Here is a 27,287-nt window from a genome sequence, read left to right as displayed (position 1 = left end):
CGCGTCAGGTGTAGGGTTGAGGGTGCGAAGGTGCCCTTCCTTTGACGAGCCAGGTGGAGGGTGGAGGGTGGAGGAACGGCGGCGCGTCAGGTGGAGGGTGCGAAGGTGCGAACGACGGCGCGTGAGGAAGGGGTGCGAGTGCGAACAGCTGAGGGTTTAGCTGAGGGTTTTGTGGGTAAAATGGTAATTTAACTTCTTCTGTCTCCGTCTAAAATCCGCTGTCTCCGATTTTCGAATAGGACAGAAAAAAGACTAGTTGGGCGACGGAGACAGAGACAGAAATTGATTTTTTGTATCTGTCTCTCATTTCCAAACGGGACAGAGACAAAAAATCAAAACTGTCTCTGTATTTTCTGTAGCTGTCCCCGTTTCCAAACGTAGCCATACAAGTCTTATTCATAATCACATAAATTTACAAATCTTGTAATAAAGATTATTTCAGTTCAAGTAAATACATTTCAAGCATTATGATATATACAAAAAGTTAATTAGAGTTAAATTTTGTATTAGTTCGATACACACAAGATTAATGGGCTTCGTTTATTGTTAATTAAAAGTTTTTATTTGAAACATGATGTTTAGTAGGCCCATGGGCTGTTACCATGGACTGGCAGATTGCGGTCAAACAAACCGACTCTGAAGGCCAACGTGGCGTAATTCTAGCCGTTCCTTTTAGATGTGTTCAAACCCGTCCCCCGGACTCGCCGTCTGGAACGGTCAAACCGCACCAGTTTGAATGACCTACGTGGCAAACCTGTCTCCATACGTTGAGCAAACCGACTTCATTTCTAATTAGCTCCCTTTTTTTATAGCAATTCCTCACGATTCACGCCCGCTTTGCATCGCGCCTCCGACTTTCTGTTTTGCCCTCGAATCACAAGAACCAAATCGCCAAATCCCTTCTGGATCTCTCGGTCTCGTTCCAAGCCAAAAGCTGAATCGTAACCTAACGCCAGCAGATCATCTCGTTTGTCCCCTGCGGAACCCCCAGATCCACCGGCGATCCTACATGGTGCGAGTGGATGCTATGGCGGTCGACGGTCGACCGCTGAAGCGGGCGCGGCGGCGGGCGGTGCTGGACGGCCTCCAGGCCCTACCGGTTGGCGGTAGCGGGGGAGGCGAGCATGCTTCCGCTGATGGGCCGTTCCGCCTCTCCGTGAGGTCCTTTATCGCCCGCCACGGCCGAGTCGCGCCTCCGCTGGTCGTGCCGCTGATTCGCACGTGGCGGATCCCCTTCCAGCTGGTCGCGACCGACGCTGCCGACACCGTCGTCGATCTGGACGTGGTGGAGGAGGATGTATCCAGATCCAAGAGAGTCTACTGCGATTACTGCAGAATTATCGGTGAGTTCAGCATTTCCGTTGTTATCGATTTGTTGAATAAAAACAATATTATAAGAGCGCTTATCTGAATATGCACGCGACAATAAAAGAAGGGGTTCTTCATATTTCAACCATTCAGTCTTTGTTTTTCTAATGATATCTTCATCAAGATCTCATTTTTGATTGATTGATATTGCTCCTGCTTGGAATCGCCTTTGGATAAATCATGGGACTCTTGGATTCTGCGTTGACGAAGTCAACGAGCAGTTGTAAGAAGGTGGTGCTGTTGGAAGGTGTCAAAAAAGAGACAAAGAATTAGAATGGAGACCAGAGGTGCTCTGGCTTGTCGGTGGAAGATGAGGAGGAAGAAGAAGAGATGGAAGGCAGCGAATGAGATTAGTGCGTCTATCCGTATGCGCGTACTTGGGCCAACGGGAAGCAAGGTTCTTTTATAGGGTTATCGAAGAAGATGCCACATCGATAGTGAAGAAAATAACCCATCATCATAAAGGAGGTCCCATCACCCAAGCTTAGTACGGTAGAAGATCATGCTGTATTAATATGTTAGGTTACCTATTGTTCTGAGTACTTTGCAATTTCATGTCGCTTAGGTAATTGTTAGGCAGGATGAGTGAGGGAAGTAGTGTTGACAGAGCGGAGCTACTTGGACAGGAGTACTGACTTGGTGAAACTGAGCCGATTGGGGAGTTGGCTTCCGTCTGGGAGATTCATGGAGCTGATCGGGTATGGAACCAATCGGCTCATTCGATGTGTTATCACTACCTAGACCAAACTTTGACTTTCTTGATCAGAGTTTATCAACCCATAACATAAGTCTCTCCTAATAGTTTAGTTGAAAGAGGCACAGGTTGGACTGACTAGATTAGTTCCCTGGTACGGGCTCGGTCAAGAAAGTCAGATAACGAATCGGCGAAGTAGGCTGGCGTGGAGGGTCGTGTCCGCCAGCATGTGTCTTTGAGTTAAGTGACGTGCGCCTTCCCCACACACGTCTTATCCACGTGCGTCATTTATGAGGCACATTAATGCAAGCGATGCGTCCGATGCGACAACTGAATCGCCATGATTGCCCAGATTTGGTGAAACGGCGAGCCAAATCAGGCGGCCCAGAATGCGTCTCCCTTTTTTGCCCCGCCGATGGGATAGTTTGGGCGAGTGATGCCCATGCGTATATTAGGGTTGGGAGGCAGATGTGCAATGCCTTCCATTGTTTTCATCTTCTTCTTCTCCTTCTTGAACTGGTGTTAACATTTATAATTCTCAAGACGTCGGCCATGGACTTTTCTTGCATGATTGGAATCTCCCCGGTCGATCCCCCTGTGATCATATGAATATTACCTCAGGGAGCATTGTCTTTGTTGTCATCTTGCTGAGTCTCACGGTTAGATCGGGTCAGGCCTCGGGATGTGTCGGGGTGTGCTGGTTGAGTAGACCGTCTAGGAGAGCAGTCCCTTCTATGGGCCTGTAGGGGAGAGTGCTGGTGTTGATATCGGGACGCTTGTTTGGCTTGAGGTCTTTGGGATTGAGAGGGAGAGCACTGACTTTCGAGGTGTTGATCGGCAGCTCGACGAAGCTCGCATGCATATTGGTAGTGCTCGTGCGTGGAGTGACTCCTCGATTGATGATAGATGCAAAAACAAGGAAGCGATCGGTTAGGCCCCAAGAGTCGAGCTGGGGTGGTGTCCACTGTCTGAATAACATTGTTGTTGATCTTCAGGGGCGCATTGTAGTGCCTTGCCTCAACTCCCCGCAGGGGTTGTGGTAATGTTCTTCGCTTGGGGATGATGGCGGGGGCACTCTGAGCGGACGCCGAGTGATGACTTGCCTTCGTATCTTTTCGACGAGCTGACTGAGTTTCTTTCACATTGATACATTTGATAGCTCAGTTCAATAGGACGTCAAAGTTTTTCGGGGACTTCTTTAATAAGGACCGAAAGAAATCCTTCTCTATTAACCCTTGAGAAAAGGCATTGACGAGCGCCTCTGATGCAGCCGAAGACACATCCTGAGTAACTTGGTTGAAGTGATGCACATACTCCTTTAGAGTTTTCCGAGGCTTTTGTTTAACGGCCAATAACTCTATGGGTGTCTTGCAATAAGTCTTGCTGGTGGTGAAATGCTGCAAAAAGGAAGTTTTAAACTCTGCGAACGTCCGAATAGAAGTGGTAGGGAGTCGACCGAACCACTGTTGGGCTGAGCCGGCTAGCGTGATCAAGAAAACACGACACTTGATGTCGTCTGTATACTGATATAGTAAGGTTGCAATCTCGAACCGATCCACATGACCCTCCGGGTTTGTAGTTCCTGTATACTCTCTGAGCTGGGGTGTTCGGAAATGACGAGGCAACTCTTCTTTTGAGATGCTCCGGGAGAAGGGAGTGCCTTTAGGTCCACTTGTCTCTCCCAACCAAGGTCCTTTGCCCCTAGCAGAGTCCCTAGGGGGTGTTTCTCCTACTGCCGACTCTATAGAGACATTGCACTTCCCTGCCCTCCGGATTGGAGTCGAGGGGGAGCCCAAGGTGCCTCCATTGGTCGCTACTGCCTTCAAGTAGGAATCTGAGGCACCTCTGCTAACATGGATAGTATCCTTAAAGGTGGGGTATGGGCCACAGGCACGTACTATGAGACCATCCTGAACAACAACTACCATAATCTTGTTGAATTTGTCGTGGGCCGTGGTGATGATGGTTGGTCTTCCGGATCATCCATCAGAACGTCTCAATTTAGGATTCTAGTTCAGTGTTTCCACAGACGACATCAATTATGTTCCTGCTTGGAATCACCAGACACCTGGATTCTACGTTGACAAAATCTCATGAAGTCCACAAGCAACTATAAGAAGGTAGTGCTCCTGCAAGGCGTTAAAGAGAGACAAAGGATTAAAATAGAGGCCAGGGGTGCCTTGGCTTAGCCACTTTGATGCTTAAGTTAGTTTGCCAACGGGAGATGAGGAAGAAGAAGAACAGGAGATGGAAGGCAGTGAATGAGGCTAGTGCGTCTATTCGTATGTGCGTACCTGGGCCCGCAGGAAGCAAGGTTCTTATATAGGGTAATTGGAGGAGATGTCAATTGACAGTGAGGAAAATATCCCATCATCATAAGGGAGGTCCCATCAACCATGTTTAGTATGGTAGAAGACCATGCTGTATTAATGTGTTAGGTTACCTATTGTTTTGAGTACTCTACCATTCCACATGTTGCTCAGGTAGCTGTCAGGAGGGATGAGTGAGGGAAGTAGTGTTGGCAGAGTGGAACTAGTTGGGCAGGAGTGCTAACTTAGCGAAACTGAGCCGATTGGGGAGTTGACTTTTGTCTAGGAGACCATTGAGTCAGTTGGGCGTGGAGTTAGTTAGGCGTGGAGCTAGTTAGGCACAAAGCCAGTCTCCTCATCCAATGTGTTATCTCCACCTGGATCAAACTTTGACTTTTTTGACCAGGGTATATCAATCCATAACAGATGTGTTTTCCATTGACTTTCTAATAGTCTTAACACTTTAATCATAATGTATAGAAGGTTGACAATTGTAGTAATTGTTCGTGTAGTTTAAAGGTTGCATGACGATCACATAACAGTCTGAAAGCTAAAATCTAGTTCAATTACTCATTCTTTATTTTTGTTAATTATATCTCATAAACGTGTTATTTTTGATGAATACATATAAAACTTTTACTTATAGGAGTTTCATGTTCATTCATGATTCATCCTATAGTTTCTCTTGATTTTGTTCTTATTTCAAACTGCATTGCATATATTCAAATTTAGTTTTAATAGCTTAAGATCTTTTGTTTTTATAGTTCTTGACAATTTAAGATGGAAATTAAATCTATTTGTAGATTTATAATTTAGCAAATTTCATTTTCATATACCAACTGCATTGCATATACCAAATATGTTTTATTTTAAATATAATCTGTGAGACCATCTAGCACTTTCATAAAATTTTATTTTAAATAATTAGTGATTTTTTCTATTACTAACATAGAAAAATGGGAACATAGAAATGATCTTTAAAATTAACCTATAGTTACCAAGATTGATTTTTGAATTTTTCTCTCTCTCACTTTCACATGTTTCATAAGATCCTAAGGTTTAGATTACAATCTTGACAGTCATGTTTATTTGTGATGTTAGTTCTTGTGTTCAACTCAAATTCTATAATTAGAACCATTTCACCCTTGTCCTTATAAATTATTGCCAAAGATTTTTATTCCATTCATGAATATGTTATTTCGTTATTTTCCTTTTTGTCAAATATCTACTGAGACAAATGAAAATCTAATCAAATTTTATCGATGAATCAATTTAACATTGACTGAGAAGAAAGTCACATCACATTATGCATTTTTCTCTCTCTATGTAATATACATCATTTATTGTCTTCCTCTCTTTGATCTACATTTTTTGCTTAGTATTTTTTTCCTAATTTTTCTTAGCTTTATTCATGGCCATGTTGTGATATTTGATGTTGATCTGCTGAAGCTTATTTGTCTAAATTTTAATTAAACTGTAGCAACTTTTTGGTACTTAAAAGTGTGTTTGCTGCTTAAAATAATGTCTTGCTTTCTTAGGAACTGACACTGGGATCTTCTATGTTTTATATTCATGTTATGTTTGAAAGAGGGATAGAAGTTATAATTCCATTTAACTACTTTTGGAAAATATTCCAATGGAGAAGGTTCAGGGATTCAGTTAGTCGCCAATTATAATTTTTGTTAAATAATACTAAGCTGAATTTCTCTAAAGAAGCCATTAAAAGACCACTTACAATTATTACTTTATTTTTAAAAAAATTGTTTGAAGCTACACTATCTATGATTCTTTGTACTCTTTAATAATCTCATTACACTTGATAATTTATGATAGTTATTCACCTGTTTGGGTCAACAGGTTGGAGTGAGAATCCAGTGTGTTGTACAAGATATCACTTTATAATCCGCAATGAAAGCAGTCCAACCTCATTCCATCAGCAACGGCATTGCAGTCATTGTGGGGCTTTGCTTGGCCTCTCAGCCTTAAGGTGGGAAATTGAGATTGAGGATTGAATAACATTCAATTTCCATTTGTAATCTTGTTAAAATAAACTAAAAGGAGAGAAATATATAGAGGAGAATAATTTTCTAATCCACGTGGAGAAGTCATTCCTTTGTAGATAGTGCGCCATACTTTAGACTCCTGCAAAATTTTGAATTGTATATAGCATTGCATCCACTTTATTGTTCCTTGTTTTCAATTTTCTTCCAGATATTTCTCGTTGAATGCTACTGTAACTATGTTAACACACCTCGTAAGATCAGGACATAGATTGTATTCATCAATTGTGCTGAGCCTTTTGGAAAACAGATTGCAAAATGAGGTCTAATATTAGTGTGAGCTTGACCTGCAGATGTGGTTCTTGTGATCATGAGATAGCCGCTCTTGATTTGGAAGAACTGGCACGCATTCAATTGGAGGACTCAACTCACTTGTTGCATGGGGTGATCCATGCCAATGGATATGGCCATCTTCTGAGAATCAATGGCCGGGAAAGTGGCTCAAAAACTTTAATGGGTTGTGATTTGATGGAATTTTGGGATCGCCTGTGCAAAGTACTCCATGTCAGGTATGTGTAAAATACGATAACCTCAAAGGAATAAGTAACTGAACAACTAGTCAAATGGAATTTCTTTCTCATGTTTACAATTGTGCTTTTCTCTGTTTCTTTTTGATAAATTTATTTTGTTTCATATCATGATAATTTTATATTTTTATTTGTTTTATTGATTTAATAACTAACCAATAGGAAAATGGAATCTCAACTAGGCCTTTTGTAATTGTTTTCTCATAGTACAGTACCAATATGGTGGTCCTAATAGGAATATGTTTTGTTTTGATAAGTATGGTGTTTCTTATGGAAACACAATCTTCTGTTGCGCTTCGGTAATATCTATACTTCCTATTTTGATTGGATTAGTGACTAAAACGAACACTTAAAGACTTTACTGCGAAAATTATTAAAAATATATCAGCTTCATATTTAAAGCATTGTTTTTGAAATGTACTTGCTAGCTTCCCATTCCATCCTTAAAACTATGCTTCGAATAATCTGTTTTCTTGTTTTATCTGGTCATGCTTTGTATCATTGCTGGTTTCTTTTGGGGGGGATATTTGGTTTATATATTGTTTAATTGTGCATCTGAAAAGAGTCTTAGTTTCTACGGTTTCATGCGCAAAATTAGATAAGTCCTTATTGTTGAACGTTGTAGTTGTCAGCATCAGTGGGTGAGGTTTAGGATTTTCAAACGAAAAAAGATTGGGTTTTTTTTTTCAGTTCCTTCTCATCTTAGTTTTAGTGAATTCTGAAACTTTCTTGATTTTTCTACTTAAAAAAAATGGATTCTCTTGCATATGTAGGGTTATATTTTAAAATTTTAATTTAAAATATCTGAAGCTAACCTTAGGTCTACGTGATCAAATGCTTTACCTGTTGCGTTTAGTAACTCGTATGCATTTCTTAGATTAGTCGATCCTAATCTATCTATTGATTTTGCCTCCAACATAATACTGTCACCAATTCCATTTACATAGAAGACTAGTAGAAGTTTATACTTAAGAAGTTTGACTACTTGAAAAAAGAAGGGATTATCTGACAGTTAAAATCCGCCAGAATCATTTGTTATAAAAGTTTGGTGTGTATCATTAACTGGATTTACAATGCTGGATCGGCTGGTCCAACTTGATTTTGAAATTGGAAACATCGTTATTCAGTGACCCGCTGGATCTACCAAGATTTATCCATTGTCCATACAATAAGATCCTGTCTAAATACACAACCAATCATATAAGTGATGTGGATTAAAATTGATAAAGATTTTCAATGTCAAATTGCAACCCTTATACCGTAAAGTTTTTTTTTTCTATCGAAAATTCCATAAAGGTTGATAAATAGATCTCAATCATAAACCTTTTTTTATTATTTAGAAAAATTGAGATTTATATCATTTTTGGTTTATAATTCAACCAGTCCCACTGAAACAAAATTGCCATACGAATTGATTCTGTGGCAAACAACATATAAATAAAAAAAATCTGGACTAAATAACATTTCAGTTTAAATGTGGGGAAGAAAAAACGTAAAGGTGTGGAAGCAACTTGATTGAACGAGAGCAACGCATAATCGTCGAGTAAAATTTGGTCACACAATTCAGATCTTCGGTACATAATAATATTGGAAGGTTGCCCACTGCAAAATGCTGCAACTTTAATGAGCAAATTTATTACAAGACAGACAATCGTGAGCCAAAAATAAACACTAACCTAAATTCAGCAATCTAACGTGCGAGTTCTTTGTATTTTAGACATTTATATACACCTCCCACGGCCTAATAATGCAGTCACCTGTACCATCACTTATTTAGTTTAGCATTGGTGGTAGTTCATTCATTCATGTTACCGTAGAAAGTGGAAACATGAACTGATGACGGAAAATTTTCTGTCGTGGACAGAAAGGTGTCTGTGATGGACGTGTCCAAGAAGTATGGAATGGAGTACCGACTCGTCCATGGAGTCGCCACCGGCCGTTCCTGGTATGGAAATTGGGGTTACGAGTTCGGCGCAGGCAGCTTCGCGCGCACAGCTGAAACATACCAAAGCGCATTGCACGCCCTCTCCGCCCAGCCACTCTCACCCTTACACTCCTCCCGTGACCAAGAACTTGGATCCCAGTTGCAGAAGACGGTCGCCCTGTACACGTTCCTTTCCCCTCGAAGACTCGAGACATTGCATGACCTTTTCTCTTTCATCTTCAAGCTACTCGAAGACACCCACAGCTACGGGGAGAAGAAGAACCAAACGGAGCTTCTTCCACCGTGCCGATGGACAGAGCAAGACATCGCGAGGGCAGAGGATGCCGTCGTTAAGATTCTTCGTGCTATCAAAGAGTTGCAGTGGGTCACCTGGCGGGCTCTCCGACGAGCAACCTTTCGGTCTGTGGGTTCTCCCGAGCTGTTGGATTACTGTCTCAAGCGACTCGACGGTAGACGAACTGCTGATGGTTCCGTCATCGCAGTCAGATGCAACTCCGAGACGAACTCGGTGGAGTACAGGTAACCCCTTTTTTAACCCTTCACTTTGGGTGTTGCGATCAGAAGCTGACATTGCCAATTCTTTGCCTCTTCAGACTCGAACCTCCTCCTCCTGCTGCTGCTTCTTCGGACGTTGTTTCGCCTGCCCAGTGCCGCTGCAGACCATCCAGGGAAAGCCTCATCCGTGACCTCAGATTGCTGTACGACGCCCTTCTCAACCCTGCCAAAATGCAGCCGGAGTCGTCCCGAAGGTCAGCGGCCACGATCCTCGACTGCAAGCAATTCGTGAAGCACTACGACAGAGCTCAGGACGTGGCAAATCCAAATCCGTTCGCGCTGCGCGTATGGTGCCGTGCGGAGCTGCTCGACAGGCCGAAGGACTACTACATACGCCCACCTCCAGAACTCCTGGTCCTGCCCCTCCATGCCACGGTCGCGGACCTCAAGCACGAGGCGACCAAGGCCTTCAAGGAGACGTACCTGATATTGCAATCGTTCCAAGCAGTGCAAGTCGTAGTGGACGGCGAAGTCGCGCACGACGCCATGCTGGTTAATTTCTTGCTCGGCTCGGACGACTTGATCAGAGTGGAGGGACGCTTGGGAGATGGATGCATGTTCGAGCAGTTCCGGATGGAAAGAGGGACGGAGACTTGGACGGTAGACTGCGCCTGCGGAGCCAAAGACGACGACGGCGAGAGGATGCTGACGTGCGACAGCTGTGGAGTCTGGAAACACACGAGATGCTCCGGGATCAGTGACCTCGATGAGGTTCCGGCCAAGTTCATCTGCAGATCGTGTTCCCGGAAGCCCAAGTGCCGTGGCAGAGGCAGAAAAACCGACAAATATGTCGCGTCCAGGCATGGCATGCCAATACAATGTAGCATCATCAAACAGTGGAAAAGGCAAAGGCAAAGGCAAATATGTAACGCTAATAACTTGAACTCTGTAGTCCAAACTTGTACATATTGATAGATTACTGCTTAGTGAAATCATAGAAAGGAATTGCTACTAAATTAATATGAACAACATGCTTCTTTTAGACATCCATTGAAGCTCAGTGAAAAACAAGTGTAGCTAGTTCTATGCACTGTGATTGATGATTATATTCTGATATCTCAATCATTTCGAACTCCAAGGGATAGCATCCACAGATCAAATACACACTTTTCTGATTAGTTTACTTTAGAGCTATAATACAGCAGGAAAAAGATGAAACACAAACGTTGACTCAAGTCATCCTATATTTTGGGAAGAAAATCTGTATAGCTGGAATGCCATGAGCCAAAACATAAACAATGAACAGAGAAAAGAAATGCAGCACATGCAAAATGGGAATACTATTTATGTTGGTTCAAAGGAGAATTGAGATTGTGTCAGATTTTTGACACACTCCATTCACTCAAACAGATACAGATTCAGATAACTGAAAACTTCAAGAGCAAAAACTCAACTTTTATGGTTATGGCTTATGGCTATGACAGTCAGAGGTTATGTGGGACTGCAGATTTATTGTTTCAGGTCACTTTACAAACTTAATCTAGAGTAATTTATGAAATAAAATCAAGTTGCCATGTCACAAGTACCAATCAATGGTTATGATTATAGTATCTGAATTCCTAAAATTTTGTATAAAACTGTACATAGATGATAGAATCTCTATTTTGGCTGTATTAGTTACAGACCTCACATCTGAATGTTGGTTTGTGAAGCAAAATGGTTTGCATACAGAAAGATGAATCTTTCAATTTCCATGAAAGCAACAACTAAAGTTTTCTCATTTACTCAGGTGGAAGATCGAAGAAAACAGAGAAACTATGTTCAGAAACATTGTTGGACAAAACCACACTTGAAAATATCATCCCCGATCAACAAGGGCAAAACGTAAAGGTGAAAAACCAATGAGAAGAAACTAGCAAGTTTATCTTATTGTCTTCTTACCTCTCCATCAAGAATCGAATGATCGTGTTCCATCAGAATTGTCTTCCCTCGACCCCCAGACCATGCGGCGATGACTTCCTCTTCTAATCTTAAGTTTATACACAAACAATCCTCTTGAGACCGTCTTCTCGCTTCCTCATTGTACGCCCTCTAGCGAGATACTCTCCTCCTCTTCCCGCTACAACGGTACCATCGAGAGATCGTCTTCTTTCCTCAGGGTCGGGAACGACAAAAGAACATCTTCCATACAATCAAACCAACGAGAGGAGGAATTGTGATGGCCTTCTTGTACGTTAGGATCGTTGTCTTCCCCTTGCCTTCTAGATCTGAACACAAGGATTGCCCCAAGCTGACTTCTTCTTCAGCTTGAAGCTTCCGCATCCCTTCCTCCTCTTGTTAGGGTTTTGTAAAATACCTCTTGTTTATGTTATTTTTTCAGTAAGGGGTTTTCTTTTTGTGCAATAGCTTGGCTGTGGTTCAGCCACAGACTTTTTAGAGACTTTTTAGACTTGATAAATGACAGCTGCTTCCTCCGTTTCACTATGATTCATAATGATAATTTCCCTGTCCCCGGAGCAATGATGCAACGGTAGGACATCCGAGTTGTGACCTAAGGACCTGCAGTTTGATCCCCAGTAAGAATTTTCTTTAGAATGCAATCAAAGGATGCTGGGCATCTGAATTGACCGCCGTATACACTTCCCGATTTACCTGGGTGGTCGGTGGAAAACTTCCGTGGGACCGTACCGATCACCCCTAGGGATTGAGTACATGAGACTGACTGAGATTTATCATAATGATAATCTTCCTCTATTTCACTATGATTGATAATGATAATCGTTCATCGGGATCAACTCCGTTGCAACGGAGCTCCTGTGCAATTTCTTAAGTATCTAAATATCAAGTCCCTACGATGAATTCTAAGAACTATTGATCTAAGAACTTCTTGATTATTTCGATGGCTATTAAAAATTTTTCGTAGAATCGAATTAATCACTTCAGGATTAATCGGTCTGAAAGGCTAAATACTTAATTCCAACTTAAAAAATTAATGATAATCATTTAAATTTTTTTCATATTTTTTAAGAAATTCAATCGTTTTTGTTTCTTTAGGATGGTATTGTACTTTAAAATTTAACATCGGTGGTTATTGAACATCGTGGTATTGATTTTTTATCCAACATCATAGTAATAATAATTTTTTTGAAATACCATACACCCCTTAAACCCTAACAGAATGTGCAACTATAAAATCCTATACTTTACAAAATATCAAAGAAGGTAAGTTAATGTCAAAGAATGTAAGTTAATGTAAAAGATAAATTTTAAACATGAACAATAGATAGGGAATACATTAGAAATAGAATGCATACCCTTGGAGATGATTGAGATCGAGAGATTGAAAGATATTCTTGCGCCGTTATGAAATAGGAGTATAGTTTACAATAGGAGAGGAGGGAGATAAGCAACATCGACATCGACAAACAGAATGATAAAACAAAATTAAATCCTCAATTTGAATGAAAGAGAAAAATTTTATGAGTAGATGAGTTTTAACGAAAATCCTAACTTACTTGCCATGAGTTGAGAGTCTATAAGGGTTCGGCTTCTACAATTTCAAATAACGAAAGAGATAAATTATTTTAACTGAGCAAAAAAAAAGATATTTGTTTAAACCACACAGAGAGATATGAAGGTCACATGAATATAAATCAATGAATAAATTTTTAATTAAAATATGACTTGAATGTATTGACAAATCGCGAATGAAATAAATGGTTGAGAAAAAAGTAAAATTGGAATCAAGTAGGTCTTTTGATAATTCTTAAATTTGAATATACTTTTTTTTTTTTGGACAAAAACAAACTTGAAGTGCACCCTTGAAAATTTGCCAAAAAAAAAAAAACCAAGACAAGGATTTTAATTATTTTAGATATTATCTTTAGGAATGACAATGAGCAATGACAATAAGATACTCGTTCTATTCAGCTATTTTAAATTGGATTAGATAATTTTGGTCAAGTTATAGTAGTTATATTATTATTATTATCACTTTTTTGAAAAAAAAAAGAAACAATCTCACAAGAAATTGAGTGTGAAATAATTATACAATGTTTTGCCCTAAAATTATTATTATCATTTTTTTTTGAAAAAAATAATAATCTCACAAGATATTGAGTGTGAAATAATTATACAATGTTTTGCCGCTCAATCAAATTGTAAAATTTTAAAATTTATAGTAAAAACAAATTATTTAATTTAAACTACAACTTTACGATAGACCATGACCAAATCTAAATTTCCCAAGCAGTCATAGCATCTGAATGAATCAAATTAAAATCAAATTTAACCAAACTTAAACTCATACAAAAAATTAAACTAACTAAACATGATCAATAATTTCAACAGATTGATTCATTTTAAATTTGACTTGACGATCGACTACCTTATCAAATAAACTTAATATCACCAAAATTTAACTCAGCTCAAATTGTTTACAGCCCTACCCTACTACATCAGAGCTATCAGATATCAACGGAAAGAGACCGAACTGCCCCCTTCTCATGTAATTAGTTTTCCTCCACAGGAAATCTGAGTGTTCATGCAAATGACCATAAATAATTCTCTAACCACCAGCTATTAGAAGAACGAATTTCTCTATGCGTCAAACATCATAATTGAATAAATCCATGAAAATCCAAACCAAACCTCAAACTACTGTCATAATTTGCTACAACTGCTGTGGCATGTAGGTCAAGCAGCCTAATCATACGACCAGCTCGGCCATAATTTGTGAGGGCGCCAAGTAATGCCCTCACAAGAGAGGTGTGGCAAACGATTCACTAGACCAGTGAATAAATACATGCAACCAAATATACCCAGACTAATTGGTCTTTTTGTTGCCTTCCATCCTACCTTCAGCCTGTTTAGTTGCGGCTGTATCATCAGATACTAAACTTTGGCTGATTTGGGCGTCATCTTCACCACCAAAACCAAATTCATTCACTCGCTTCTTATCTACGGGGTAAATCCATCTCTGGTAGATATATATGAAGAAGATAACATCTGCATGGCCAACGGGAATTGTTAGACATTAATAAGTTTGTTTGTTTCTTGCTCGTTTGTGGTACCGCAAGTCCTCAGAGTTCTAAAAGACAAGAAAAAGAAATTTCAAAAAGAACCTACCATCTCGGAAAACAGATAGGCGATGCAGCATTGGCATTTTAATTACAAATGCGAAAAGGTCGTCGATGATTGTGTTCAGGAACTTGTAAGTCATTTGCCGCCAAGGCAGATGCGCAACAGATTTGAGTTTGTAGTTGATGAAAAGCTGTGGGCACATCATGATAAAGCCTGTCGATAGTATGCAATGGCCACATTAGTTGCGCAAATAAACAAGGGAAAGAGTTTTTCATCAACTAAACACAGAAATGAACCCAAAACAAGTTTTGATGTAAACTCTATATTTTATTCTTTTCATCATCATCAAGCCGTCAGTCACAACGGTTAAGTAACTAAATCCTTTACATGTCAAATTCTAACATTTTATAAATATGTAAAACCTTAGTGGCAAGAATTCCTTCTATAAAAAATAGCATTTTACGCAATAAGTTAATATCTGAAGGGATGAGGTGACAAATATCTCTTAGGTCATCACAGGAAATCAAATTTGCTCACTTATAGTTATGACCATCTCTTGAACGTGCATCTATTTTTATGCAGGAATAACTAAGCACTCTATTACATTTTCACATTACAACATTTCCACACGGTAGATCCATGAGGACGTGAAACAAAAATCATATAAATAACCATGTTGATGGGAAAGGGAAATTAGTGACTGAACTGACAACCACTGCATTGAGAGAGAGAGAGAGAGAGAGAGAATAATAAACGTAGCAATTTACAGAGTAAGATCAAGATATTGATAAACAAGAGATTACGAAAAGCACAAAAATCAAAACCATATTAGCAATTCCAAAGCTAAACAATGAGTACACTGGAAAAGGAAAAATGAGTAATATAGTATCCACAGAAATAATCATCATTAGTAGATGTCCTGCGTAAAATGCAATGGAGTAAAGTCATTTGCATATTACGCACAGGAGAGGGAGAACTTACCAAACATGTACACGCAGCTTGTTAGAGAAGAAAGTATCCAAGAATACCAGCTTTTATGCTGCTCATACATAAGTGAATAGATGGCAAAGCAAGCCACAAGGAAGAAAAGAACATAAGATAGATACTTCATTGCAAGATCATCATACTCCTTTGTCTTATTCTTGGCATACGACTCGCGATCTCGGAGTTTCAACATGGGGATCCTTCCACTTCTGTCTACCTGGTGTTGATGGTAATAGAAAATGTTAACCAAAACTTAAGGATATTAGATGTGATAACTTGAACAAATTGTTGGACCCTTTTACTTTGGCTCAACCAATTAGACTTGGAATGTTTTTGGACTCTAATTATAAGGATAATTAAGATATTAATAACATTTAATAATGAATCTTTTGAAACTGACTTACGAGATTTAGAAGGCTCATGTTCTCCACTGCAAGCTTATGAGTGAGTCCTATTACTGTGATTTTTCATATAAAATATTTGCGTGTTTGGCAAATATTTCAGTGTATTATCACCATTGACTTGGTATTGTCTCCATTCAACTAACCATTTTTTTCTTTTCTTTTGAGTATTTCATGGTAATTGTACAACTTCCCGTTTATATTTTTTGACTGTGGTAACAATAGAAGATCAAACATACCTCAATGTGCATGGCCTTTCCTATTTTCCAGAACTCAATGCAGCAGCCGATACCAGAACTAGCAAGTATCATCCAAGAAGTTTCATTATCCAGGAGATAAAGGAAAACCACCAGCTGGCAAACAAAATTCACAATGACTGATTTTGCAGAGAGCCCTTCCATAGACTTGTTTTTATTCCAAAACTGAATATCTACAAGAAATCAAAATAATCTTATAGTTATCCTGAAATTTTATTCTAAAGTTAACCAATGGCTTGGACTTTTTTGCAGCTAGCTTCTAGACTGGCATCTATTCATACCGTTCTTGAAAGCCAAGAAATCAAAGACTGAATGTAGCAGAGATACAAGCATTGTTACTCCGAGGAGGTATGGGTTTCCTTCTAAGAATACCCTCTGCAACACAATATCAGATCACATATCAATACATTAAACCAACCACCAGACAAGATGGACCATACAATAAGTAGATATCTAACATAAACACATTGAAAGTGGAAAATAAGAAAAAAAAGGGAAGAAATAAAGATACAAACCGACACTGTTTAAGCCAATTTAAACTTTATCAACTATAGCATAAAAGATTGTTCCAATCTGATCCTCATTATGTGTCTTTAGAATGTAATATAAAACAATTCCCCTCTATATGGCAAAGGTTTTTAGTATGGTTACCATTCCTATATCAGCCTTGATCTAGATGAAAAGCACAAGGCACAAAGGATCCAAACACCTATGCTTTAAGAGCTGCTTTATGAGTAAGGGCTATTTCATCAGGGCAAGAAGGAAAAGGATAATGAATAAAGTCAAAGCAGCAACAATTTAAAAAGATCAAATTCCAACAGATTGTTCTATATAAAATGTAGTAAATTATTTGCATGGAAATTATTACTTTGTTAAAGAAGGTGAAAGATCTATTACAGGGGCAGAAAACCCATGGGAAAGTAATGAAGATCAACAAAAACTTGCTCAATTCCTTTTGTTAAGAACCATTGGAAAACATGAATTAGTAGACGAACTGAGTGATGCAAAAGTGAGGATGTTGTTCAGAGGCACTTAAGCCAAGTACTAATTAGAAAGCTCAATGAAATGTGAAGTACCTCCATAAGATGAGATAATTTGATTGGGAGATGCATCTATTACAGTCTAGAGCCAAAGAAGACAGAGATACTCCTTAAGAACTATGACAGTGGAGCTAGAGACTGACGAGATGAGAACATATGGACCATCTGAGTAACTGCAGTTGACTATGCCACATGGGTGATTTGTAGAGGATAGCATGGCGGATAGTAAGGCGGCAACAAACAATCAAGACATGACTAAATTTTCTACAATGGATGCATTTGGGCATATGTTTTGTCTACCATAATGATCTACATGGTCTTGCTGACATCTAGTTGTGGTTGGCTATCCCACAGGTGAAGTGTAGAGGATAACCTAGTGAATAACCATCTGTAGCAAACCTTTTGGACATGCCTAAATTGCATTGAGCATGTTCTGTCAAGCATAATGATCTTCATAGCCTTGCTCACTTCCATGGCCACCACTGCCATAAAAACCAACAAAGGGTAACGGAGTAAACATTTGAGCAGAGAGAACAAGGAATTCCAGCTTTTTCAAGAGATAAGTAGCAAATAAGCAAGGAAAGAACAAAAGAGAGGCTGAGATCTGTGAATCTCTAATAGAAACTGCAAGCAATCAACAAATTGAATGCAGAAATAGAAGCTGGAAAGTTTCTACAGAAATGGGAAGAAATCTGCAGCAAAATGAACTTGAAGAAGAATCTGATGAAGAACAGATCAAGAGCCTCAGATGACGCAGGAGTTGGCAGTGCAACAGGTATCACCTCATTATGGGAAGAGGTGCAGCTTGTGATGAAACATGGCACGACGAAGTTCAAAAATCCCAAAGACTTGCTCCCACAACAGTGAGGGAATGAGCTGCTCAAAAAGAAGAAATGCCACAACAAGGAAGATGAAACCACGCCTAGGACCAGAATGGGAAAAGATCGACAAGTATTGCAGTGAATGCAATTTCCCTTCCCCTTCTATTGCCCCTTCATGTTTTGTGTTTGTAGTTTGTTGTGCTCCCCTTTTGGAGCCCTCTGCTTACTGAAGGGAACATGGCTATTTTGCTTGCTGAACAGATTGGCAAGGGGATTGTTTCTGCTTGTTGGAGAGAGTGAATATTCTGCTTGCTGAAGCATTCTCTGGAGAAAATTTCTTGTACTCACTGGAAAGAAGCAAAGGGATTGACTTTGGCTTGCATAATCTACTGGTTGCTGAAATCATCAGACAATAAGTTTGTAGTCCATGTAGGTGATGTACAAACAGAATCATGTGTGGAAGGATTCTTCAGGCAGTGGTGTGCATGGAAAATTTCCACAAGATGCCATGTTCATGATGGCTTCAGGAAGGAATTCATTGCTGTCATGTTCCCGATGGGAGGACCCATCACTGATCTGATACCATGAGAAAAATTAGGGCTAAATTCCTAGGCAGTTCCCTCTAACTGTGTTTATTATGGATTAATGTAACAGCTTGTATTTTATGGTATTTCAATAGGTTCTTGGTAGTACAATTCAGACCCTAACAAGATCCATGAGGATTATTTGCATAGCTGCGAAAGATCCAGGTAGATGACAGAATAACTTGGAAAGGTGCAAGCAGCTGGAGAAATAGTTGAAAAACTATAATTTGTTGTCCATGTAATTTCTAGTTTATTACAATTAGTACATCAAGAATTTGAAAACAATCTAAGTGAGGAAAAACTGTAAAGGACTAAAAAATATCAAATTTCTAAAGTAATTGTTTAGCTTCAGAGTAAAAATCTTGGACCTTACCTTAAGCTCATCAGCCTCACCTTCAAGCATGCTACCATAATTCCGATGAACCTGAAATGCCTGCTCAATTTGTAAAAAGAATTGCCACTTGGTCAAGCTAATGGGCCCTAGTTCGAGATTAAGAGGTACTTCCATCATGCTGTCATTCAGTGGTATAAGCTTGTCCCTTAAAAGCCAAAATTCATTAAAGAAAACTGTAGGAAAGTAATTCCCTGTGGTTGGCTCCACATTTATATCTGCCATTTACATTAAGGAATATTAATCTAAAACTTACACCAGCCAGAGCATGTTATGCCGAAATTCAGTATGCATTCTTTAATACATGTCAGTATCCAAAAATGTGCAAAACAACGAAATACATTAATATGGTGGAGGAAATGTATTTTACTATTCAGAAAGACAGGTATAATTATGGTTTTGTTCAACTGAATTTGTATGAATACAATGAAATGGAACTGAACAGTCTCAAAGAGAAAATAGTTTGATCTACAACAGTTAAACAACACTAACTAGAAAGTTAGGGGACAAATCCACTCTGTTCAGACACCTTAAGAGAAGTGTCAATTTCGACTTAAATCAAAGAAAAGGAGGCAAAATTGGACATGAACATATGAAATATCACTGTTTGTTATACAAAAATGATCCTTGGCTTATCGAACATCTAGTCACAAGGAATCACACATGATAATTACTGCTCAGTCTCTCATGCAGCATAAGACACAATGCATGGTTTAACAAATAATGCAGAACTGACAGCAAAAAGAAAGAGTATCTACCCGTTTAAGGTTTTGACTACCAGAGTGAACCAACCAGTTAAACCAGGAAGCAGAGCCCAAATCAGAACCAGGTTTTGGCTCAAAACAAATTGATAACAGATCAAATCTGTGAAACCCAGTCAAACCTAGGAGGCTGGATATGCTAACTTTAAAATGTCTTTTGATCAATTTGGTTGCAGCTATAAATGAACCAGTGGCATGTCCAATTAAATCACCAATTTTAAAAAATTGATTTCAGACAATTAAGGTACTTCAAATTAAATTATTGGAATTTTAAAAATGCAGCATGAAAGGAAAATGAATCTTAAGATATGTAAAGTTGCAAACTAACATTACACATGGCGTTTGAAAAACATAACAATAGAAGGTTCAGCATTCACCAAAAATTCTGATAGGATGAAACTTGACTGCAATTGATACAGGGGACCCTTGAAAATTAAGATATTTAACTAGACTAAAAAGACTACATCTAAACAATAAAAGGAAAGATAGAAAAGAAATATCAGGAAGAGCAAACAAAGAAAAATAAACAGTGGCTAAGACAGCATGAATAAGAAGGATACAAGGGTTATAAAAAATGTAGCCATGAAAGGTCAATCAATCAACTAGGTGAAGTTTGAGAAAAAAGAAGACAATAATGCTTGAAACACGTAACATGAAAAATCTCAAGTGAGCAAAGTGATTATAATTTTTAATAAGTGTGCAATCATGATCATTATCTATTATGTTATATTCCCAAAACAGTATTAAAAAGGTGAGGAAAAATAATGCATATATCAAAAGTCTACACTATGTCCTGCCAATGTAAATCAAAATATTTAAAGCACAATATAGTCAAAGGCTGGTTACATTAAAAAAAAATTCCACCAAATCTCCAGGCAGTGTCAAAAAGTTCTACAAATCAAACATCTCAATGATCTTTAATTACCGAAAACATAGATTAAAACAGACAAAAAAATTAATAATCAATTGAGTAACCCCACAAGTATGTGAATTATACATCAAACCCTAAGTATTTGGGTCTAGGATACAGCCAATGACATTTGGGGGGATGTTGTTGTGAGGGTATCTGCAATCCAACAAAAAGATAAATAGATTACAAGAAGGCTGATGAGAAAACCACAAAAAGAAAAGATTATAATATACATATAAATATGACAAACTCATAATAAGTACAAAGAAACAACTTGAGCTAATCTTATGAATCAATATTGATCAGTCAGCTACAATACATACAAATCACTCTTATATGCTGGCACTTTACTTCTAGAAGGAGTTTTATATGTGAATCAGATAAATAATTTAATTTTGAAGCTATCAACTTACATGTGATACGTTGAGGACTTGATTAAAATATTATAAGCATACAAGATATGTAAATTCCTGTAATTTAATTGAGATATAGGTAAAAGAGGCTACTAGGGTTGACTTGATTAACCTAAAATCATCCCAAAATATAGTATTGGAGCCCTAATATCTATTAACACCTGTTGATAAGTTGCTCCCAGTTCAGATCTGTGAGCCTTCTCAATCCCACAAGCAACAATTGTGATACCCTGGTAGATTTCGCAACCAAAATTAAAGCCGAGAGCGCCATCGTAGACAAAATCTTTCTTTCTCAAGGGGTCTTTTTTGTTGTTTGAATAGCCAGTGGATGGTTAGAATACATGCAACAGCGATGATGGCAAGTGCTTCCTTCACATCTGAATTACACAATCGAGGGCGAGATCTCTCTCTCTCCTTCCTCTCTCACCATCAGCAGTGGATCAATCAGGAAAGAGATCTCACTTCTCTCACTCTTACAGATTTGTTGGGACTCTATACTCTAGCATCTTACCTGAATTGAGCCTCTCAGTGTCAATAGCACAACCATCTTCACCTGTGGAGGCATTGATTGACCTTATCACAATCATGAAGCCTTCCGCCTATCACCTACAGCAGACATGTCACTGTGAAGGCTGAAAATTGTTTTGTCTTCCCTTGGTGGAACTGTAATTTTAGTTTGTGAGATCTTCATACAAAAATCTTGGTTTACAGTTCTACTCTTCCAAAAGAATGATCAGACTGACAAACATCACTGTGATGGTCTTCTCAGCAATAAGTCTTACAGTAGTAGTTGTTATTAGTATACCAGTTGAAGAGTATTTACATTTACTTCACTTGCAGACCACAGAGCGAACCACCTCAATCTGTGACATCCTTAATTCATGAAGGTATTTATCTAAAACATTCCTATGGGATAACATAATTTCTAAACAGATGTACCCTAAGAATACAACCAAATTCCATTCTTAGCTCGAACCAAATATATAAATGATATTTCTTACAGAAGCAGATGTCCAACATCAAGATAATGGAAGATTTTACATAACCTTTTATATTTCAATCTAAAATAAGCAGTCTAACATGGCATCTATATGCTCAACTTGGTCTTGCATATACATTATCTATATATATATATATATATATATATATATACTTTCTTGTGTGGAGTGGTGATTGTTGGGGGTACCTTGTAAAATCATCAACAAGGTTGATAGTAATATTTGGCTTCCAGTATGAAACCCATTCAGCACCGGCTTCATCCACAGCTTCAATTTCACTATCATGATTCACCTGTAAAAATGCCATGATGAAAATATGGAAGCATGAGAAGAATAATAGACCAATGCAATTATTCCACTGATGGATAAGATGAGCCTACAATTTAACTAATACACTAGAAATGAGGCAAGTTGGTATAAAAATTATTTGCAAAACAGATACTAGAGTTTGTGCGTTGATGGAGCGACAAATGGTATTGCAACAGAGAAACGAGTAGAACCTCAAGCATTGACTCTTCCCCTTCTGAATCTTTGGAACTTCCTAGCAATCTCCTCTTTTTATCAGATTTTGACTTTGGAAAAAAGGCCACAACAGCTGAACAAAATGCAGAGATGATAGGTTTAGTAATGTAACATTACTGAGATCACAAAACAGCAATCTATAAATGCTGTATACTTACAATGGGTATTCCTAAAGGTAGATAGTGGTTCATACTCTGGGTCATTAGGGTCTGGAGGGTATCCTGAGCGCGCAAAGAAAACATGAGCATAGAAAGTTCCATTGTGTTTCACAGCCTATAAAATACAAATTGCATCAAGTTGTCGTTTAACCATTAAGAATCCAGAATTAGAAATGTCTAATTTTATTATAAACCCAAATTGCACCTCAGATGGATAATACTTCATAGACAAGGACCTAGTACTACTCTGCCCCCAAACTGCATATGGAATATTTGCCTCATGCCAAACAAGGGCATCTTCATCAGCGAAGTCATTAAAGTTCTCCTTCTCAGAAAGATAGAGCCACATGTCCTGGTCATTAGAGCAGCAGGGAAACAACTTTGTTATGTACCAGAGTCAAACAGATAGAATGTAATAAGCTTACCAATAAAGAATCAAATTGTGTTGCATCAAATTATGAAGCTTCTGCTAACAAGGAACGCTGATCAATCAAATAGACACTAGAAGAGCCATTGAAAAAAATATGATGAAGAAATTATTACCATGACTTGGATGCTCCAAACAATCCTGTTGCATTATGCACATATACACCAAGTTACCAAACTAATCAGTTGTTGTTTTGGACTAGAACAGGCTTTATAAACAAGTTGTCTCCACACAGGACTCCTTACAGTATCCACTACACTGACATGAAAATGCGAGTTACTTGTTTTTATTATCATAGTATTTCATCTACAAGTCTTATAAATATTTCTATATCCTTCAGGGTAATATATCCTAACAGCTGACATAATTTTCAACAGTCTTCATCTTTGTGAACATGCAACAGTAGAGGACTCACTAACCAATCTGTACTGGAAATAAATTGACTTTATGCAACAAAAGGAGCAAAAATGGTCATTTAACACTGTTGCTCAATTATACGCCAGAATTTAAAGATAGACATATCAGTGGCTTGTCATATGTGAAAGGTCATTTAATAGTGTTGTTCAATTACAAGTCAGAACTTGCAGAGGAACATATTTGATCTGCCACATTTGGAAATGGCAAATCTTAGTTGATACTACTCTTTCTCTACTGCGCAATAGATATAAGTATAGCTAAAAAGTCGTCAATTTAAAGTTACTAGGAAAGAAAAAGTGAAAAATACACGGCAATTGAGAGACCATAAATGGCTACGCAGTAAGACATGAAATTAACTGAACTCTAAAACCACTAGGCAAGTTGGTGGCAGAAGTCCATTAACTGATTCATCGTCATGTGTATTATAATAGTGGTCACGGAAACGAATATCGTTGATGGTATTTCCTTTCAAAAAGAATATTCAAAGTAAAAATAAAATAAAATAGGTCAAAAAATAGTATCTTAAATTACCGCTCAAACAACTCCTCCTGACACTATCAAGCCAAAACATAACTTATTTACATATTTGTCGGTAATACAATCTTTAATCCATGTAAGGACCCCGACGCGTGATCAGATCTTCTGGCATGAAAGTAGAAAATGTAGGGTTTGAGAGAGAAATACAACGGACCAAAGGCTCGCCCTTGTGGAATAGATTGGACATAAGAAGAGAGGGCTCAACGGGCTTCTTCGGGCTGAAGAACTTCATGGCGAAGTACCATAACACAGCCATCCTCACAACTCCCGCCAGCGACTGCCCGAAACCCTGCTGCTGTTGTGCTTGCCTCGGCGCTGCAGCCGCTTCCGCCACAAGCGGCCGTCCCGCCGCTTGCGCCATCGCCGAAGCGGAGAATCCGATCCGCTAGACGGCGATCGAGAAGTAGGAGGGGAAGGCAAGCGATGATATTTTTATTTGCTTGCAGTGACAAGGGATTTAAATAGATAGGGCAAGGTCAACACTATTTTACCAGATCTCGTCTACCTAAAAGACACCCGCCTTTGCCAGTGGATTATGTGGCGGCCTTGACATGGGCCCCATTCGGGTGTTTGGAAGGTAGTTATTGGGGCAGATGATGTTGGATTACTATTGAAAGGGAAAAAAAGAGCGGTGAATATGCATTTGCTTTTAATAAGCACAATTTTTGCGCATCAGCACCTTCCCACTTGCGATAATTTCTTGTCTATCCCAGGCGAAACCTTTAGCAATTTGGCAAAACGATAGAACAACCGACATTTTATTAAATCGCGTACACGTTTCAATAACGCCCCTTCTCTTTCTTTCACGCGTTTCATCCGAAATCGGAGCAAACTTCCCCAGACTATTGCATTAGGTCGAACCGGCATTGTCTCTAGTAGATGCAATGCATCTTTGAGAAAGCCCGCCCGCCCTAGAATGTCAACCATGCAACCAAAGTGTTCGATCTGGGGTTCAACTCCATAAACATGAAGCATCTGAGAAAAATATTGTTTGCCCTCAGCTACTAACCCTGAATGACTGCATGCTGAGAGTAGCCCCACAAATGTCACTCCATCTGGTTTAATTCTCTCTATTCTGTTCATCTCAAGAAACATTTCTACGGCTTGTCGACCATAGCCATTTATCCCAAGTCCTGCAATGACAGAATTCCAACAGAAAATGTTCCTGATAGGCATCCCATGAAAGACAGCCAGAGCAGTCTCCACATCCCCACAGTTGAAGTACATAACTATGAGGGCATTGCCTAATACCAAATCAATTTTCAGTCTGTGGTTCTGAATGTAGGCATGGATCCATCTGCCCATGTGCGAAGCACCCAACCGGGCACAGGCCGACAGCAGGCTAGCCATGGTTACCTCTGTAGGCTTCACATTCTCCATCTGCATCGACTGAAACATAGTGATTGCCATCCCAAATTCTCTATGATGCAAATATCCAGAGATCAAAGTGTTCCATGTTACTGCATCCTTCACCGTCCCCATTTGATCGAACAGCTCGCGAGCCTTAGCCAAATTCCCCATCTTACAGTAGCCATCGATCATCGCGTTCCAAGAAACGACATCCTTGATCGGATTCCGGTCAAACAATTGACGAGCAGAATCGAGGTAGCCCAGCTTGCAGTAGCAACTGATCATTGAGCTCCAGGATGCCGAGCTCCGCTCGCACATCTGCTCAAAGAGTGCCCATGCGTCCGCTGCCAGCCCATGGCAGCTCAGAGCGGCGATCATAGCATTGTGGGCGACCACGTCCTTATCAGGCATTTCGGCGAACACTTTCTTCGCGGAAGGCAGGTCACCGCATTTCGAGTAATAGGTGAGCAGCCCTGTCATGAGAACGCGGTCGGGCGCGAGACCCGCGGTGAGAATCTGGCAATGGATGACCCTTCCGAAGACGTCGCTAGCTTCGGGGAGAGCCGCGCAGCGGGGAAGCAGCAGGGTGAAGGTGGCCCAGTCGGGGAGGAGGTCTTGATGGGACACAGCGTGGCAGAGGAGGAGGAGGAGGGAGCGGGCGTGGGGATGATGGTGGGGGATGGAGCGGAGGAAGCGTTTCCATAGAGAGGAATTGCGGAAGGCGGAGAAGTGGCGGAGGAGAAGCGAGGTGTGGGAGACAGGGCGAGAGCGGGATAAGCGAGAGAGGAAGTCCGGGAGGAAGTGGAGGAGAGAGTCGGGAGGAGAAGGGTGGACGATGAGGAGGGTTTGGAACTGGAGGAGTTCTTTATGGGTGAAAGACGACGCGCCCTTCGGAGGCGGCGGAGTGGGACAGAAAGGGAACAGGGCCGGGGCGGGGTCATAAGAATGAGAGCCGCCTCAAGGTATTCACATTTCGATATTTTATGATAAAACATTTTATATAAATTATTTTATTAATTCTTAATTAAATTCGTAAAAAACCCGTGTAAATTATATCTACCCCTAGTCATAAATCGACTAAATTAAAAAATATATATTAATAAAATATTTCTATTTGAGTAATCATCAATTGAGGATGAGCATAATTTTTTTTTTCAAACCAAACAAGTCTTTTATAAGTCTGGGAAGGTTTTGAATAAGGTACGAATGTTAATTGGAATTGTTCAATATATTAGAAGCACGCAAAATAAAGCTATTAAAATAAATCTTTGTAAGTACGAAAAGGTTTTAAATATGTCCCTAGAGCAAAATTAAATTAATTACGATGAAACATAATTATTAAAATAGACAAAAATTGAATTTTAATGAAACAAAAATAATACTCTTCCGTCGTAATCAATTATAATTTTTCAATTTACTTTTTTATAGATAATCATAGATGTAAAACTGCTAAAATGGTGGATTCAACCTTTTACTAATTTTTTTTTTGAATAAGATACAAATGTCAATTTTCCAATTACGAATTTTATAATTACCGAGCACTTGAGAGTTACAATTATTCAAGGACTTGCAATTCAAGTTGATGGGTTCACACAACCGTTTGATGATCTTCTTTGACTATTATTTCAGAGATCTAATTACAAAGTTTGTAATTGATTGTGTAAAAATTTTGATTTTAAATCACAGTTATTCAACAACGCCTCTCCTTGTAGCTGATGCACACATCACTTACACGATCATATAATTTCAAGTACAAAGATGAATCTCCACACAGATTCTGGAAGACCCTTAGAACTCTACATGAGGATTTACCTATAATGCGACGAGTAGGATGGT

At 39.2% G+C, this 27,287-nt stretch overlaps 1 protein-coding gene and 3 pseudogenes across 1 annotated transcript; 1 reads left to right on the top strand and 3 right to left on the bottom strand.

Moving 5' to 3' along the window:
- Nucleotides 1-849: 849 nt before the first annotated feature.
- Nucleotides 850-10,464, top strand: LOC141840068 (PHD finger protein At1g33420-like; annotated as a pseudogene).
- A 3,553-nt stretch (nt 10,465-14,017) lies between these two features.
- Nucleotides 14,018-24,518, bottom strand: LOC141837677 (uncharacterized). Its single transcript, XM_074725046.1, has 12 exons — nt 24,256-24,518; nt 22,926-23,072; nt 22,721-22,835; nt 22,541-22,635; nt 22,229-22,332; nt 20,748-20,785; nt 18,941-19,176; nt 16,404-16,497; nt 16,105-16,295; nt 15,462-15,681; nt 14,526-14,693; nt 14,018-14,405 (listed from the first exon to the last, which is right to left on the bottom strand). The coding sequence occupies exons 1-12, from the start codon at nt 24,460-24,462 to the stop codon at nt 14,224-14,226; spliced, it is 1,797 nt and encodes a 598-aa protein (XP_074581147.1). The 5' UTR covers nt 24,463-24,518; the 3' UTR covers nt 14,018-14,223.
- LOC141838152 (uncharacterized) lies at nt 17,715-18,366 on the bottom strand (annotated as a pseudogene).
- Nucleotides 24,519-24,773: 255 nt separating the features above from the next.
- On the bottom strand, nt 24,774-26,392 carry LOC141837089 (pentatricopeptide repeat-containing protein At3g26630, chloroplastic-like; annotated as a pseudogene).
- Between the last annotated feature and the right edge of the window lie 895 nt (nt 26,393-27,287).

Source organism: Curcuma longa, chromosome 11 (assembly GCF_044706935.1).
Source record: "Curcuma longa cultivar G26 ecotype Majalengka, Jawa Barat chromosome 11, ITB_CL_G26_1.1, whole genome shotgun sequence".
Taxonomy (NCBI): Eukaryota; Viridiplantae; Streptophyta; class Magnoliopsida; order Zingiberales; family Zingiberaceae; genus Curcuma; species Curcuma longa.
The sequence above is the reverse complement of the archived record's forward strand: the minus strand, read 5'-3'. Positions and strand labels throughout refer to the sequence as shown.

Excerpts from the sequence above, each read along its gene's own strand:
- LOC141837677 (XM_074725046.1), bottom strand. The coding sequence starts at position 24,462 with ATGGCGCAAGCGGCGGGACGGCCGCTTGTGGCGGAAGCGGCTGCAGCG. Across the intron at positions 16,296-16,403 it reads TTTCTTGGCTTTCAAGAACG|ATATTCAGTTTTGGAATAAA; the intron begins GTATGAATAGAT and ends GATTTCTTGTAG. Across the intron at positions 14,694-15,461 it reads AAGCTGCGTGTACATGTTTG|GCTTTATCATGATGTGCCCA; the intron begins GTAAGTTCTCCC and ends TACTATCGACAG.